The sequence below is a fragment of the Eimeria necatrix genome, genomic scaffold (assembly GCF_000499385.1).
Source record: "Eimeria necatrix Houghton genomic scaffold, Enh_scaff279, whole genome shotgun sequence".
Taxonomy (NCBI): domain Eukaryota; phylum Apicomplexa; class Conoidasida; order Eucoccidiorida; family Eimeriidae; genus Eimeria; species Eimeria necatrix.
Window position 1 is genome coordinate 1 of NW_013653343.1, and position 2,500 is coordinate 2,500.

The 2,500-nt window shown below is 62.3% G+C and overlaps 1 protein-coding gene across 1 annotated transcript in view; it reads right to left on the minus strand.

The window, feature by feature from the left end:
* Positions 1–2,028: 2,028 nt before the first annotated feature.
* The window catches only part of ENH_00037880 (hypothetical protein, conserved), a gene marked incomplete at both ends in the record, with an annotated part of 2,902 nt that continues 2,430 nt past the window's right edge, over positions 2,029–2,500 (minus strand). Inside the window, one exon of the mRNA XM_013580550.1 lies at positions 2,029–2,390. Within this exon, the coding sequence (XP_013436004.1) occupies positions 2,029–2,390 (362 nt within the window). The remainder of the gene's footprint in view (positions 2,391–2,500) is intronic.

A 2,500-nucleotide genomic window follows, 5' to 3' on the forward strand; every position in this document is an offset into this window, starting at 1 on the left:
CCAGCAGCAGCAGCAGCAGCAGCAGCAGCAGCAGCAGCAGCAGCAGCAGCTGGGGCCTCCCCGAAATCCCCAGGGGGCCCCCCCGCCCCGCCTTCAGCAAAGATGAACTTTACCTTTATGGCTACGGGAAGCAGTTTGGAGAAAAGCTAACCCACAGCGCCGGCGTGGGCTACGCAGCAGGTAAACCCTAAACCCTAAACCCTAAACCCTAAACCCTAAACCCTAAACCCTAGCGAGCCCGAACCGCCGAACCTTAACCCCCACTCTCCCGCAGGCCCAAACCCTACCCCTATCGGTCCCCAACCCCCCAAACCCTGGAACCCGCTTCTGCCGCTGCCGCTGCTGCTGCTGCCGCTGCTGCTGCTGCTGCTGCTGCTGCTGCTGCTGCTGCTGCAGGGGTGCTGCTGGGGGGCCTCTACGGGGGGGCCCTCGGGCTGCAGCGGGGGGGGGCCTCCCCGCGGCTGCGGCTGAATGCTTTGCTGAATGGCTGCAGCACTTGTGCCCCTGCGCTGGGCAGCCAGCTAGCCACCCTCAGTAAACCCTAAACCCTAAACCCTAAACCCTAAACCCTAAACCCTGACCCAGGCCGTAGACGGCAAACCCTGCAGCGTAGGCGCTGCGCGCAGGCGCGGCGGCGAAGCCCCGCGCCCGCGGCGCAGCAGCAGCAACTGCAGCAAACTGCAGCAAACTGCAGCAAACTGCAGCAGCAGCAGCAGCAACACAACGCGCCCCCTACCCTACCAAACCCTAAACCCTAAACCCTAAACCCTAAACCCTGCGAACCCCTAAACCCCAAACCGTTTCTGCCCCACCGCACCTCGCAGCCCCCCGCCACACCAAAGCAGCAACAACACCAGCAGCAGCAGCAGCAACTACCAGCAGCAGCAGCAGCAGCAGCAGCAGCAGCAGCAGCAGCAGCAGCACGTGTGCGCAGGCCTTTTCTACTGCTGCTTCAACAACTGCTGCATTTTGCTGCGCGGCGACAGCCCTTTCCACCCGCCCCTCGCGGGGGCCCTCGCGGGGGCCCTTTTCAAGAGCCGGGGGGGCCCCCGGGCCCTCGCTGCCTACGCAGCAGCCTCTTCGCGTGAGCTAGCTAGCTAGCTAGCTAGCTAGCTAGCTGGCTAGCTGGCTAGCTGGCTGGCTAGCTGGCTAGCTGGGGGAGGGGGGGGTAGGGCTGCGCAGGGATGGGGAGAGAGCTGGGGTGGGGCTTTCGGGGGCTGCGGCTAGCTAGCTAGCTAGCTAGGTAGCTAGCTAGCTAGCTAGCTGGCTAGCTAGCTAGCTAGCTGGCTAGCTAGGCAGATAGAAGGGGAACTAGGGGGCAGGGGACGGAGAAGATAGACCAAAACGAGTTCAGGAGTTTATATCTTTGCAGGCAAATAGCTCGGTGGCTAGCTAGCGGGGTGGGGGCTGGAGGGCTGGCTAGCTAGCTGGCTAGCTGGCTAGCTAGCTAGCTAGCTGGCTAGCTGGCTAGCTAGCTAGCTAGCCAGCTAGCCACGAGATGCGGGGAGATGGGGGGAGTGTTTGGCTAGCTGGCTGCGGGGGTAGCTCAGCTAGCCAGTCTTAGGGGCACATAGCTGGCTAGCTAGCGATCTAGCCAGCGAGATGGCTAGCTAGCTAGCCAGCTAGCTAGCTAGCCAGCTAGCTAGCTAGCTAGCTGTGCGGCTGTTCTTTTGCTGCAGTTGCCTTCACGGCCATTGATCAGTACATGCGACGCTACCTATGAGGCGGCGGCCCGCGTGGCTAGCTAGCTAGCTAGCTAGCTAGCTGGCTGGCTCGCTAGCTGACTAGCTAGCTAGTAGCTGGCTAGCTAGCTGGCTAGCCAGGCAGCTTCGTGGGACGCCCGGAGAGGAGAAGCTCGAGGAGAAAGAGGTGAGGAGGGATTTGCTGCTACGGAGGCCTGCTGCAGCAGCTGCTGCTGCTGCAGCAACTTTGCTGCTGCTGCTGCTGCAGCAACTTTGCTGCTGCTGCTGCTGCTGCTGCTGCAGCAACTTTGCTGCTGCTGCTGCTGCTGCTGCTGCTGGGGAGCACTTACAATCCTAGCGTCGCGCAGCTGATGTTTTCTGTGAGCGACCTCTCGAGGAGTTTGCTGCTGGGCAGCGGCAGCAGGTGCTGCTGCAGCAGCAGCTGCTGCTGCAGCTGCTGCTGCTGACACTCCGCAGGCGAGTCCGGGTATTCAAAATAGACTGGCTGCTGCGCTGCTGGGGGAAGCTGCAGCAGCAGCAGCTGCTGCTGCGGCTGCTGCTGAAAGAACCCAGCCTCTTCTTTAGCAGCAGGAGCAGCAGCAGCAGGAGCAGCAGCAGCAGCAGCAGCAGCGGGGTCGTGGCAGATCACCTCAGTGCTGCTGCTGCTGCTGCTGCTGCTGCTGCAGTCAGGCAGCAACGCCCCTTGCTCTGCGGCAGCCACAAGGACAAGCAGCGACTAGCCAGTTAGCTAGCCGGTCAGTTGGCTGGCTAGCTAGCTAGCTAGCTAGCTAGCTAGCTAGCTAGCTAGCCACTGCGCG